The sequence below is a fragment of the Trichomycterus rosablanca genome, chromosome 12, assembly GCF_030014385.1.
Source record: "Trichomycterus rosablanca isolate fTriRos1 chromosome 12, fTriRos1.hap1, whole genome shotgun sequence".
NCBI classification, from domain to species: Eukaryota; Metazoa; Chordata; class Actinopteri; order Siluriformes; family Trichomycteridae; genus Trichomycterus; species Trichomycterus rosablanca.
The window spans coordinates 36274195-36286441 of record NC_085999.1 but is presented as its reverse complement, the minus strand read 5'-3'; the positions used below and the strand labels follow the sequence as shown (position 1 = coordinate 36286441).

The window sequence follows — 12247 nt, the reverse complement described above, 5'->3', positions numbered from 1 at the left end:
GCTCCACTTACCATATAGAAGCACTTTGTAGTTCTACAATTACTGACTGTAGTCCATCTGTTTCTCTGCATGCTTCGTTAGCCCCCTTTCACCCTGTTCTTCAATGGTCAGGACCCCCACAGGACCCCTACAGAGCAGGTATTATTTAGGTGGTGGATCATTCTCAGCACTGCAGTGACACTGACATGGTGGTGGTGTGTTAGTGTGTGTTGTGCTGGTATGAGTGGATCAGACACAGCAGCGCTGCTGGAGTTTTTAAATACCGTGTCCACTCACTGTCCACTCTATTAGACACTCCTACCTAGTTGGTCCACCTTGTAGATGTAAAGTCAGAGACGATCGCTCATCTATTGCTGCTGTTTGAGTCGGTCATCTTCTAGACCTTCATCAGTGGTCACAGGACGCTGCCCACGGGGCGCTGTTAGATGGATATATTTTTGGTTGGTGGACTATTCTCAGTCCAGCAGGGACAGTGAGGTGTTTAAAACTCCATCAGTGCTGCTGTGTCTGATCCACTCATACCAGCACAACACACACTAACACACCACCACCATGTCAGTGTCACTGCAGTGCTGAGAATGATCCACCACCCAAATAATACCTGCTCTGTGGGGGTCCTGACCACTGAAGAACAGCATGAAAGGGGGCTAACAAAGCATGCAGAGAAACAGATGGACTACAGTCAGTAATTGTAGAACTACAAAGTGCTTCTATGTGGTAAGTGGAGCTGATAAAATGGACAGTGAGTGTAGAAACAAGGAGGTGGTTTTAATGTTATGGTTGATCGGTGTATATATACCAGCTTCTTCCCCTGGGTCATCAGGCTGCTGAAAAGTGATCTCCATAGTCAGTGGCCGGTGATAGCTCAGTGGTTAAGGTACTGGACTAGTAAACAGAAGGTTGCCGGTTCAAGCCCCGCCACCACCACGTTGCCACTGTTGGGTCCCTGAGCGAGGCCCCTAATCTTCAATTGCTCATCGTGATCCACTTATTGTGTAAGTCGCTTTGGATAAAAGCGTCTGCTAAATGCTGAAAATGAAAATGTAAATGTAGTCAATCCACACCATACACAACCCATTCTGCACTCTGCACTTTACTCACCTGAACTATCTATATCCACCACACTTGAACACATCTGTACATTAATAGCCTCTAAACCATATCTCTATATATTGAAAAGATGGTGCTAGTCTATGTAAGTGAATGTGTATTAAGCTGCAATTGACAAAAATCCAATAAAGCAGAAAGCTGTGATTTCCATACTGTCTTTTGCAGGTATTTAAAAACAACAGATCTCCACCTAGGCACCTACACGGAAAATGACTAGCTTGTCCGAGGGAGGGAGGTCGTAGAGATTCCTCAAAAGCTCAAAAGTATAAAAGTAGCAAGCAGCCACTGCCTTTTGGGACTGGATCCTCTCTACATAGAATAAAGCAGCCAACAAATGTTTTGATTGGACAAGTTTATAATGAACAAATCTTAATTTATACAGGAGTTACTCTACTGTGTGAATGTGCTGGTGTCTCTTTAGATTACTCCTTTCGCTAAAGCTCTTTCCACATTGTGTGCACTGATACGGTTTCTCTCCGGTGTGAATGCGCTGGTGCGAGTGGAGATTACCCTGCCGGGCAAAAGTCTTTCCACACTGTGAACACCGATACGGCTTCTCTCCCGTATGAATGTGTTGGTGTTGTTTAAGAATACCTCTTTCTGTAAAACTCTTCCCACACTGTGAGCAGTGATACGGCTTTTCTCCGGTGTGATTGCGCCGGTGTGATTGGAGGTTACACTGGCGGGCGAAACTCTTTCCGCACTGTGAGCACCGATACGGTTTCTCTCCTGTGTGAATGTGCTGGTGCCGTTTAAGATGACCTGGGTTGGTAAAACTCTTCTCACACTGTGAGCAGTGATGAGGCTTCTCTCCGGTATGAATGCGCTGGTGCAGTCTGAGATTGCTTGGGTGCGAAAAGCTTTTCCCGCACTCTGAGCAGTGATGAGGCTTCTTTTTGATGTGACTGGCTTGGTGTCGCTGAAGGGTGCTCAGGAAGGTAAAACTTTTCTCACACTCTGAGCAGTGATACGGTTTTCTATTGGTGTGAATGAGCTCGTGTGAGCGAAGACTACTGACTTCCGTAAACCTCTTTCCACACTGTGAGCACTCATATGGTTTCTCTTCTGTATGAATGCGCTGGTGTGTTTTGAGATGACTTTTGTAGTAAAAATTCTTCCCACACTGTGAGCAGTGATACGGCTTCTCTCCGGTGTGGATACGCTCATGTTGGTTGAGAGTACTCTTTTGAGTAAAGCTCTTCCCACACTGTAAGCACCGATGTTCGTCCTCGCCGCTGTGAATGCGCTGATGTGATCTGAGAAGACTTGGATCATCAAAACCCCTCCCACACTGTGAGCAGTGGTAAAATTTCTTCTGCGTTTCTCTGGAAGCTGAGACATTGTTGAAAGGACCGGAAACTGTTTGCTGAATGCTGGTACTTATGGGCAGCAGATTCTCGTATTTAATCTCTCCTGATTTCAGCAGCCTCAGATATTCCTCATGGTGGCGACTCTTAATGTGCTTGTGGAGATAAATTTGAGAGGTGTAGGAGAACACACACAAGGAGCAGGAGAAGCCTTTTGTGTCTAGAGCAAGAAAGATAAAACGCAACATTATAATCATTACAATTTATAGTATTGCACAATGAATTCCTCACTTTTTGCACATATTACTGTGTTGCGGATTTGATGCTAAATGGATGTAATAACAGAAATCACAGAAAATGACAAAGAAATCAAATACTGAAATCTTTTATTTACAAAAGTACTCAGACCTTTTATTGTGCCACCTAAAGGTCAGCTCTGAATCATCATATTTGCCTTAATGATCCCTGAGATGAGTCTAGAACCCAAATGGAGTCACCAGTTGCAAACAAAACTGATTGGACATAGTCTGTAATACAGTGGCGGCTCCTGCCAAATCTCTCAGGGGGGGAAATTGTTGCGATGATGGCTAAGGTGACCCGTTCGATGGGTAAATTAAAGCTTAAATAATTAACATTTTATGTCATCTGTCAGTTTGCCCTCACAAATAACTTTGAACATGGAGAGAGACCAGCTTTACCATCGATCATAAAATGAAGTAAAGCCTTCACACTAACAATTTAATCTAGTCTTCATCAGCATTTTATTTTAGGTGCAGCAGATCCTGAGGTAATGGTCATGTTGACAAGATCGCTCGCTGCTCAAATTATCGCTACACCAGGTTACGTGTGACGCAAGCACGTAAGCCCTCCCGGAACCCATACAGATTGTATTCCAGTGCCTACAGTTCGAAAAAAAGTGCCTTAATATGAGAGTCTATCAGAGCAATCCGAGCAATTTTCAGTCAGTCAGAAAAGGGGCGGTACTGCACGGGACACATCTCGACGCTGATTGGACTACGATATTCAGAGGCAAGACAGACCGTCTAGAACAGTCACAGCTAGTGACAGCTTTGTGATAGAAACATTTCTTCCCTTTCGCCCTTTGGTGATGCGTCGCCCGATCGCCCTAAGGAACAAGCCGCCCATGCTGTAATGGCAACCCTGGGTCTATAAGGGCTCCCAATTTACTTTGCACTGTCAGGACAAACCATGAAGTCCAAGGCAAGGTTGAAATCTTTCTGTAGATCATTACTTATAAGATCATTACTTGACACATTAAGTGAGATTATACAAAAATATTTTTTTATATATCTTGTTATATCCCACTATATTACACACTGTCTGATTATACGAGGTCATTGTCAGAAATTTCAGGCTTGCCTGTATATGTACGTCGCTAAATAAAACGAGTCATGGTGTCGTCCTCCTATTAATCCAAAATTTCGACTGGTTAGCAGGTCACATTGTGCATTACTCACCACCAAGATAAAAACCCAGAATCAAGCCAATTATCACACAGTGTAATGATGGTCTGATGCTTTTAGATCTCTTTCTGGGTCTCTTACAGTCTAATTACAAAAAGGCTGAACATTAATGTACTTAGTTCTCTTACACAGGTGATCTTCATCTCCAGGTTCCTTCTTTACAACAGGCCTTATGGGGAAACCTTCATTCTGTTGGTCCACAGGAGTGATGTGTTCCATAGAGGTTGATGTTCCTCCACCTAAAGTTCCAATATTAATACAAAATTAAATCTAATTTGAGTAAAAGGTCTTAGATTGAACTGTAATGATCGGTCTAATCTTACAGAAGTAATCTTCATCTTTAATGTCTTCCTCTTTTACATGCTTCTTTAGTAATCCCTTATTCGCTTGGTCCACAGGGGTGTCGTGTCCCAAAGGGATTTTTGTCACCTCACCTGAAGTCATACAGGTCACCATCTTCTCCGTCCTCACACGGCTAATAACACTCAAACCAAAATAATTAATCCATTATCTATTTGTGACCAAAGACCGAATGGATTAAAACATAGCAAACTGGCTTGAGCTGGAAGATACCAACGTTGGTGTGTGTTTCCTAATTTCCTAAAATTGATTATTTTAAACAAATGCATGCAAATCTAATAATTTAGTGTGTTCATGGAGACTGAATGATGACTAATGATTTTGTTTCCATGTTTTAAGGAGCATGTCTTGGTTCAGGTGGATGCTTCAGTCCAAGAAATAGGAGCTTTTGTAACACAGGAAAGTCTGGAGAGGAGCGTCCAGCCCTCCTCTTGAGCCTACTTTCCCAGGACAACAAGGAATTCAATTACTGAGATATAATCAATACAATACAATATTCACAATCTAATACCTTACCTAGTGCACTACGTAGGAAACATAAATCCATTATAATTCACTAACTAGTACACTTTGTAAAGAGTATAAATACATTAATAAATACACTATACACCGATCAGCCATAACATTAAAACCACCTCCTTGTTTCTACACACACGGTCCATTTTATCAGCTCCACTTACCATATAGAAGCACTTTGTAGTTCTACAATTACTGACTGTAGTCCATCTGTTTATCTACATACTTTGTTAGCCCCCTTTCATGCTGTTCTTCAATGGTCAGGACCACCACAGAGCAGGTATTATTTGGGTGGTGGATCATTCTCAGCACTGCAGTGACACTGACATGGTGGTGGTGTGTTAGTGTGTGTTGTGCTGGTATGAGTGGATTAGACACAGCAATGCTGATTGAGTTTTTAAACACCTCACTGCCACTGCTGGACTGAGAATAGTCCACCAACCAAACATACAGGGGTTGGACAAAATAACTGAAACACCTGTCATTTTAGTGTGGGAGGATTCATGGCTAAATTGGACCAGTCTGGTGGCCAATCTTCATTAATTGCACATTGCACCAGTAAGAGCAGAGTGTGAAGGTTCAATTAGCAGGGTAAGAGCACAGTTTTGCTCAAAATATTGCAATGCACACAACATTATGGGTGACATACCAGAGTTCAAAAGAGGACAAATTGTTGGTGCACGTCTTGCTGGCGCATCTGTGACCAAGACAGCAAGTCTTTGTGATGTATCAAGAGCCACGGTATCCAGGGTAATGTCAGCATACCACCAAGAAGGACAAACCACATCCAACAGGATTAACTGTGGACGCAAGAGGAAGCTGTCTGAAAGGGATGTTCGGGTGCTAACCCGGATTGTATCCAAAAAACATAAAACCACGGCTGCCCAAATCACGGCAGAATTAAATGTGCACCTCAACTCTCCTGTTTCCACCAGAACTGTCCGTCGGGAGCTCCACAGGGTCAATATACACGGCCGGGCTGCTATAGCCAAACCTTTGGTCACTCGTGCCAATGCCAAACGTCGGTTTCAATGGTGCAAGGAGCGCAAATCTTGGGCTGTGGACAATGTGAAACATGTATTGTTCTCTGATGAGTCCACCTTTACTGTTTTCCCCACATCCGGGAGAGTTACTGTGTGGAGAAGCCCCAAAGAAGCGTACCACCCAGACTGTTGCATGCCCAGAGTGAAGCATGGGGGTGGATCAGTGATGGTTTGGGCTGCCATATCATGGCATTCCCTTGGCCCAATACTTGTGCTAGATGGGCGCGTCACTGCCAAGGACTACCGAACCATTCTGGAGGACCATGTGCATCCAATGGTTCAAACATTGTATCCTGAAGGCGGTGCCGTGTATCAGGATGACAATGCACCAATACACACAGCAAGACTGGTGAAAGATTGGTTTGATGAACATGAAAGTGAAGTTGAACATCTCCCATGGCCTGCACAGTCACCAGATCTAAATATTATTGAGCCACTTTGGGGTGTTTTGGAGAAGCGAGTCAGGAAACGTTTTCCTCCACCAGCATCACGTAGTGACCTGGCCACTATCCTGCAAGAAGAATGGCTTAAAATCCCTCTGACCACTGTGCAGGACTTGTATATGTCATTTCCAAGACGAATTGACGCTGTATTGGCCGCAAAAGGAGGCCCTACACCATACTAATAAATTATTGTGGTCTAAAACCAGGTGTTTCAGTTATTTTGTCCAACCCCTGTATATCCAGCCAACAGCGCCCTGTGGGCAGCGTCCTGTGACCACTGATGAAGGTCTAGAAGATGACCGACTCAAACAGCAGCAATAGATGAGCCATCGTCTCTACAAGGTGGACCAACTAGGTAGGAGTGTCAGTGAGTGGACACAGCATTTTAAAACTCCAGCAGCGCTGCTGTGTCTGATCCACTCATACCAGCACAACACACACTAACACACCACCACCATGTCAGTGTCACTGCAGTGCTGAGAATGATCCACCACCCAAATAATACCTGCTCTGTGGGGGTCCTGACCATTGAAGAACAGGGTGAAAGGGGGCTAAAAAAGTATATAGAGAAACAGATGGACTACAGTCAGTAAATGTAGAACTACAAAGTGCTTCAATATGGTAAGTGGAGCTGATAAACTGGACAGTGAGTGTAGAAACAAGGAGGTGGTTTTAATGTTATGGCTGATCGGTGTATAGTACACTTTGTAAATACGTTAGTACACTTCGTATGAAACACGAATCCATTTTCTAACACACTATCTAGTGCACTGTGTAGGGAAGACAAATCGATTTGGAATGCTGACAGTTATCCGAGTAGCACAGTCAGCCGTTTCAGCGTAATTTAGCTCCTGTATTTAAAACAGAACAAATCCTTATAATGTCAATATAAAAATAAAACTCTATTATACGAAACTGTTAGTGTAAATAAAATAATAATAATTCATCTACGCACCATTAGTTCCTTAACTCCATCTGCTGCAGCTTCTTTGTTGTGTCTGGTTGTTGATGTTGAAGGTGCATTAGTAGCTCCTACAGGACTGGAGTTTGGAGATGCTGAAGCAACCTGATTCTTAACATCTGTACAGTGTAGAGATACAGTACTGGAGAAACCTGATGTTCATCATATGGAAATGTACTTAGTGCATTACAACAGTACAAAAAACATTTGTAGAAGCCCGTTTGGCAGCAATTACAGCTGCAAGTGTTGGATATGTCTCGACAAACTTCGCACACCCAAATTTATCCCATTTGTCATTGAAGATCTTGTCAAACTCTGTCAGATTGGATGGCATATGTCTGTAAACTGCCGTCTTCAGGTCTCTCTGCAGATGTTTGATGGGGTTTAAGTCTGGTCTTTCACTGGGTTACTCAGGGACCTTGCACTGAAGCCATTCTAGTGTTGTTTTGGCTGTTGGCTGAAATGTTACCAATTTTCCCACAGGCTTCAACATAATATGACTTCAACCACAGTAGTCAAAAGTATTTAGACACCCCTCCAAATTATGTATTTAAATAATTGCTTTTTATGTGTATGATTATATATGTATGATGGTACAAACACAAAATGAATTGTGCTTCGTTGTTACCCCAGACATTGCATGTAGATTTATTTCTATTTTTAATACACAACTAATCCCGCTTCGTGTCACGGTGGGTCCAGAGTCAAGCCCTGAAACACTGAGGTCAAGGCAGGAACACATCTGTACACTTTAATATTACAAGTACATGCTAAAGTGGTCATTTTCTTTAGCGACACTACATGAACAGAGGCATAAACATGGAATGAATCAAAAGGACTGACACATTAATTGATTTTAGATTGCGGAGCCAAGTCAAACACCTCCAGTTTATGTGCTGTTTACTGATTGTCCATATTTGTGACACAATTCTAGAAGCATAACTGCTGAAATCAACTTGTGCATGGTTACAATGGTTTTGTTCATAAAGCTTTATGCACATAGTACAGCGAGATAAAGCTACACTCCATTGTGAATGCGCTGGTGTGTTTTGAGATTACTCTGTTGTGAAAAACGTTTTCCACACTGGGAACAGTGATAAGGTTTTTCTCCAGTGTGAATGCGCTGGTGTGATTGAAGATTACTGTAATGAGTAAAGCTCTTTCCACATTGGGAGCAGTAATACGGTTTCTCTCCAGAATGAATTCTCTGGTGTAGTTGGAGAGTACTCTGGTGAGTAAACCTCTTCCCGCACTGTGAGCAGTCGTATGGTTTCTCTCCCGTGTGAATGCGCTGGTGTCGCTGAAGATTAGCCTGTTGAGTAAAACCCTTCCCACAGTGTAAGCACTGATAGGGTTTATCTCCAGTGTGAATGCGCTGGTGTCGGTCCAGATGACTCTGTTTAGTATAGCTCAGGCCACACTGGAAGCACTGGTAAGGCTTTTCTCCAGTGTGAATGCGCTGGTGTAGTTGGAGAGAACTCCGGTGATTAAAACTCCTCCCACATTGGGAGCAGTGATACGGTTTCTCTCCGGTGTGAATGCGCTGGTGCGATTGTAGGTGACTTTGTTGAGTAAAGCTTTTTCCACACTGTGAACACAGATAGGGCTTTTCTCCACTATGAATGCGCTGGTGTATTTTTAGATTACTCAGCTGACCAAAACTCTTTCCACATTCAAAGCAGTGTTGAACTTCAACTTCTGCTGATCTGTTAGAGGAGGTTTTGCTTCTTGTAGGAATCACAGTCTCATTCTTAATGTCTCCTGAATTCAGCAGTCTCTTAAATTCCTCATGGTGTTCTAACCTAACGTGTTTGTGAAGGTCAATCTGACATGTATTGGAAAGTGAAGACATGGAGTTTTCTGAAAGGAAGTTCTCCATTTCTGAAAAGAAAAACAAATTTAAAAAACATTGTGAAACATTAAGGCGACACTCTCTATGGGTCAGTCCTTTTTAGGTAATAATAGTACGAGATGCTGCCATGAGTTTGCCAAAAGCAGATCCCATGTTAAAACACAAGACACAAGAAATGCTGAATGATCTGAAAGCCTGGTATTCAAAACGATTTGTGACAATTCAGTGGGTTTAATGAAAAGGCTGTTTAGAAGGGTTGGAATTTGCTGACTATGCTCTAGAGTACCGCAGGCAGATGTGACCAAGAAAGACCCTAAAAAAGCTGGAAACCAGACTAAACTCAGTAGATCCCATCAACAGGAAAAAAGTACCCCAAGATGGTCCTGACTAAGAGCCAAAGGGGAGAAGGCAACAATGAATATGGACACTAGAAGACATAACCAGTAATAAAGATATCTGACCCCAATACCACTTACTTTACATCAATCTGGCCTCCATGGATTTGCTGCTTTTATGACAGCAGCAAATTCCTGGAACCCGTTTTTATAAGCCATCAATTATATAAACTGAATTCAAAAATAGCTGAAATTGCCGCTCAGGTGGCGCAGCGGTAAAAAGAAACGCGCTGCAACCAGGGCTGGATTCTGAGAGCGTGGTATCGAATCCAGCCTTGCTTTACCGGTTCGAAGCTGAGTGGCTATATGAGCAACGATTGGCCGGTTGCTCATGTGGGGGGTGGGACAAAGAACCGGATGTGGGTCTCTCTCTGTCAGAATGCGATTGCGTTCTCTGCCGGCTGATTGGAGGCGCTTACACAGAGATGGGAGAGGGTGCCCTTAGGGTGTGTCTCTCCGCATGCAACGCTAGGTGGCGCCAAACTCGTCGATGTGTGGGTGGCAAAGATGCATCTGGCTGCTGCTCGTGTTTCGGAGGGGATACGGGTTAGCTTCGATCACCTCCGTCAGGGCAGGGTTCGGCATAGACAGAGAGGAAGCACGATGCTAATTGAACAATTGGATGCGCTAGAAGGGGAGAAAAAGGGGTAAAAATAAAAAATAAAATAAAAAAAAATAGCTGAAATTCACAAAAAGCCAATAAAACAGATAGCAGTGGTTTTCAAAATGTCATTTAGATGTATTTAGATAAAAACAACAAATCTGCACAGACACTGACTGGCTTGTCCGAGGTAGAGAGTTCATAGGGATTCCTCATAACCTCTGTAATTAGGGAAAGTATAAAAGTGGCATTTGTGTACAAATGGTTTGTTAACGTGGCGACTCGTTCTACATCATCTCAGGACAAATTTTCAGCCTGTGGTGTTTGTACTACTGATGTCAATTTAATTAAGGTTTTAGGAAATTACCATTTGGAACAGTCTCTCCTTTATTAAACACTCCCAGACCTGCATTAGGGATACTGGACTCCTGAACCCCTAGACTGGATGGACGGGTTTGTCTGGCTCGATCAGCGACCCCCATGGAAACAGGAGTATCAGGAATGAAGAGAGCCGGACCGTGAAGCTCACATTTGTCGATGAAGAAGGATTTGCATTCCTGACAGTCTGGAAGAGGATGCAACAAAATAATAAACATTGACATCAATAATAAATAAATGTTTTTGTTAATATCAAATAAATGATGATGCCTAAAGCATTAGAAGGTACAAAATACATAAGTAATCTTCAGTTCCAGGGTCCTCCTTTTTTACAGGCTTCATCAGGAATCCTCCATTCTCTCGGTCCATGCAGCTTTCTGTTTCTCCACCTAAAACTCCAATTTAAACATAAACACAAACGTCTTAAGTATAAATGTCAAATACAAAACACAAACACCTATTAAAGCTTATGGGTTTAAACCATTAGAACAAAATTATTATTGAGCTGCAGACTGAACTCTGAGATCTTCAGTTTTACCTTCCTCCTCTTTCACAGGATTCTTCAGGATTCCTTCATTGTCATTGTGTGGTGGGTAGCGCTGTCGCCTCACAGCAAGATGGTCCTGGGTTTGATTCCCAGGTGAAATGGTCTGGGTCCTTTCTGTGTGGCGTTTGCATGTTCTCCCCGTGTGCACGTGGGTTTCCTCTGGGTGTTCCGGTTTCCTCCCACAGTCCAAAGACATGCAAGTGAGGTGAACTGGAGATACAAAGTTGTCCATGACTGTGTGTGACACCAAACTTGAGAACTGATGAATCTTGTGTAATGAGTAATTACCGTTCCTGTCATAAATGTAACCAAAGTGTAAAACATGACGTTAAAATCCTAATAAACAAACAAACATTGTCATTGTGTTGGTCTACAGGGGTGATGTGTCCCACATGGCTTTTTGTATCTCCATCTAACATCATACAGGTCTCCATCTTCCCATCTTCACAAAGCTAGTGATAAAGAAAAATCTAATTATTGTTCAAAAAACAGGTTTCAATATGCTCCGGTGACTCTGTTCGAGGGAACATAAACCATCTATCTAATACACTATCTAGTGCATTATGTAGGAAACATAAATCCATTATCTAATACACTATCCAGTGCACTATGTAGGGAACATGAACTTATTATCTAATACACTATCTAGTGCCCTATGTAGGCAAAGCAAATAGATTTGGGATGCTACCAGCAGAGCTTATCGTTTCTGCGTAATTTACCTTCTGTATTTAAAGCAGAATTAATTTTAAAGCCTCAAATTCTCACAATACTAATCTTCTATTTTAGCTCCATTAGATAAAAAACTGTTAGAGTAAATAAAGAAAAAATTTCATCTACACACCCTTAGCTCCTCATCATCTGCTGCTGCTTCTGGTTGTTGTTGTTGAGGCAGCACTGAGGTGCATTAGCAGCTTCTACAGGACTGGAGTGTGGTGATGCTAAAGAAAGCTGATTCATATCATCTGTCCAGTGTCGAGATACTGGAGAAATCTAGCTAAATTAATAAATGCTTTTTAACATGCTTGAAGCATGATCTGCATTGATCTATTCATTGGAAAATTGGATTAGTTTATGTTCACGTTTTCTGCAAATATAAGTTTTAAGGTTTCATTCTTGCATAAACAATTGTGTATCTCATTTTAATTTATATGAAAATGTATAGACAATATATAAAAACAGAAGGGACTGAATGGGAGACTGTGTTTTCATTTTCATCTAATGCAAATTCTGAAAACATTTAACTTAAAAGG

The 12247-nt window shown here is 42.3% G+C and overlaps 2 protein-coding genes across 2 annotated transcripts; both read right to left on the bottom strand.

The window, feature by feature from the left end:
* Positions 1–1447: 1447 nt before the first annotated feature.
* On the bottom strand, positions 1448–4744 carry LOC134324388 (zinc finger protein 883-like). Its single transcript, XM_063006219.1, has 3 exons — positions 4225–4744; positions 4030–4140; positions 1448–2637 (listed from the first exon to the last, which is right to left on the bottom strand). The coding sequence occupies exons 1-3, from the start codon at positions 4355–4357 to the stop codon at positions 1496–1498; spliced, it is 1386 nt and encodes a 461-aa protein (XP_062862289.1). The 5' UTR covers positions 4358–4744; the 3' UTR covers positions 1448–1495.
* A 3060-nt stretch (positions 4745–7804) lies between these two features.
* LOC134324387 (zinc finger protein 3 homolog) lies at positions 7805–11318 on the bottom strand. The gene is made up of 4 exons (XM_063006218.1): positions 10989–11318; positions 10747–10845; positions 10440–10637; positions 7805–9105 (listed from the first exon to the last, which is right to left on the bottom strand). Exons 1-4 carry the CDS (start codon positions 11227–11229, stop codon positions 8243–8245), a joined length of 1401 nt encoding a protein of 466 aa, XP_062862288.1. The 5' UTR covers positions 11230–11318; the 3' UTR covers positions 7805–8242.
* Between the last annotated feature and the right edge of the window lie 929 nt (positions 11319–12247).

Bases quoted from the DNA above. Each gene is read 5' to 3' on its own strand.
- LOC134324388 (XM_063006219.1), bottom strand. From the start codon at position 4,357: ATGGTGACCTGTATGACTTCAGGTGAGGTGACAAAAATCCCTTTGGGA. The intron at 4,141-4,224 runs GTAAGATTAGAC...TTGGAACTTTAG, and splicing joins TAAAGATGAAGATTACTTCT to GTGGAGGAACATCAACCTCT. The intron at 2,638-4,029 runs GTAAGAGAACTA...TTCTTGCTCTAG, and splicing joins TGGAGATGAAGATCACCTGT to ACACAAAAGGCTTCTCCTGC.
- LOC134324387 (XM_063006218.1), bottom strand. From the start codon at position 11,229: ATGGACAACTTTGTATCTCCAGTTCACCTCACTTGCATGTCTTTGGAC. The intron at 10,846-10,988 runs GTAAAACTGAAG...TTTAAATTGGAG, and splicing joins TCCTGTGAAAGAGGAGGAAG to TTTTAGGTGGAGAAACAGAA. The intron at 9,106-10,439 runs GTAATTTCCTAA...TTTTCTTTTCAG, and splicing joins AGGAGAGACTGTTCCAAATG to AAATGGAGAACTTCCTTTCA.